We start from the raw sequence: 1,959 nt of genomic DNA, 5'->3' as shown, positions 1-1,959 counted from the left end.
GTATTGACATCTACCAACAACCAAAGAAAGAAAATATTCAAAGAAAATCATTCGACAAATGTAGATGCCACCTTTATATAAGTATATCAAATATAAGTAAATAAAGGCCGGGAACCGGCTACATAACTACATAACTGGTCTCAGCAAGTCCATTTGAGCTAGCGAACCAGAGGAGTTACAAATCTTATTTACTACTTCAAGCTACATACTTTGTATATTTAAAGCTTTGTATTGTGTTAAACATAAACATTACAAGTTGACGCTAAATGATAACATAGTTTCATATTTTATTTTTGATTGGTTATGTACTTTTACAAATTTCAAAATTAATCGTAAAACCAGTCTTAAGACCGGCTAATACAACAGTCTATAATACATTATTTGCCTTAAAGTTGATTGCCATTCTTGAGGCCAAAGGGTCCAACTTGAATACATTTGCAAATTGCAATTATGGTCCAATTTCTAGACCCCATCAAAATCTCTCCAAAGTCCAAAATGATACATATCACACATTGCACATTGTTACGGGACACTTGAAAGATATTTTGGAGAAATATATGATCGTTGATAAAGACCAAAGCTTGGGGTCTTTTCATTAGTTATTGCTTGTGGTCATGTATCAAGGGAAACGTTTTAGAACTTAGAAGATATCTAGATTTGTTCTCCTATAAATTTGGTTCGTATTTGCGTGATATTCATAACCTAACTCGTTAGCTAAAACATTGAGCTAAATACTAAAACAAAAAAAAACAAAAAATGGAAGGCTTGGGTATGATCAAATTTCAACCCCGTAATGTTGTCTTGATAATCCTTCTCGTCATTTCCTCCAACGATTTAATCTCTGCACTCGACAAAAAAATGTTGAATTCATAAGAACATCATGTGGTTTGACAACATACCCAACACTCTGCTTTAACTCACTCTCAGCACGAGCAGGTGCAATCCAGACAAGCCCAAAGCTACTAGCCCAAACAGCTCTATCTGTGACCCTTCACATGACCCACACCACCTCCTCGTCAATGGTTAAATTGTCACAAGTGCATGGCATGACGCCTAGAGAGGTCGCTGCCATGAAAGACTGCATTGAGTTGCTGAATGAATCGGTGTACAACTTGAAACAATCGCTTGAGGAGATGAGCCGACCAGGTTCCAAAGATTCAGAGCTAGTGATGAGCGACATTCAGACATGGGTCAGTTCAGCACTGACGGATGAAGACACGTGCACTGAAGGGTTTAAGGATGACCCGAAAATGAAACGTGTTGTGAGAGGAAAGATTGTGAATGTTGCACACTTAACCAGTAACGCTTTGGCTTTGGTCAATAGTTATGCTTCTTTACGCGGGTAGTTGAAATATACCAAATATAGTAAGCAACTTCAATTACCTTATCAGAAGACACAGTGTATGTAATGTGTGAATGTTTGGTAGATTGTTTGTACCCTTCATTGATAATGTACTATTGAGTGAAAATAATATCATGTCTCTTATTGTTTCAAGAATTCTGCACGTTTAAAATCTACAAGGAAAAACTAGAAAGCTAATGTAAGACTTGTGCTACAGAGCACAAAATATAACCAAAAATAAAAACTCAAAATGGGCAAGTATAAAAAAAAACAACCTAAACTTAAAAAAAAAAAACTTAATTAAAAAAACTACTAGTCTTTATTTGGCATGTCGTCATTGGGTTCGTTTTGTGTGTTGTTCCAAATGTATTCCACCAAGTCCGCTTGAAGGTTTTGATGTCTGTACTCGTTACGTAAGGAGAACCCGTTTAAATCTTGTTGTTCTACACTAACCGGTACAGAATTCTCGAAAAATAATATAACTAAATTATTAACAGCGAAAAATAATATAACCTTCTCGGTCGATCCGTTTATGGTGGCTTGCTTAGTTCGCGGTTGTGACACGGTTTCTTCATCTTCTTCTTCCTTGATGATCATCTGTGCTGCCTGCATCACGG

General features: G+C 36.4%; 1 protein-coding gene across 1 annotated transcript; it reads left to right on the top strand.

The window, feature by feature from the left end:
• Positions 1 to 797: 797 nt before the first annotated feature.
• Positions 798 to 1,498, top strand: LOC110902076 (pectinesterase inhibitor 10; the record flags this gene model as incomplete). The annotated part of the gene is made up of 1 exon (XM_022148815.2): positions 798 to 1,498. A coding segment is annotated over one exon (549 nt), but the record flags the coding sequence as incomplete, so codon positions are not given.
• Positions 1,499 to 1,959: the final 461 nt, after the last annotated feature.

The sequence above is a fragment of the Helianthus annuus genome, chromosome 8 (genome assembly GCF_002127325.2).
Source record: "Helianthus annuus cultivar XRQ/B chromosome 8, HanXRQr2.0-SUNRISE, whole genome shotgun sequence".
Lineage (NCBI taxonomy): Eukaryota > Viridiplantae > Streptophyta > Magnoliopsida > Asterales > Asteraceae > Helianthus > Helianthus annuus.
The sequence above is the reverse complement of the archived record's forward strand: the minus strand, read 5'-3'. Positions and strand labels throughout refer to the sequence as shown.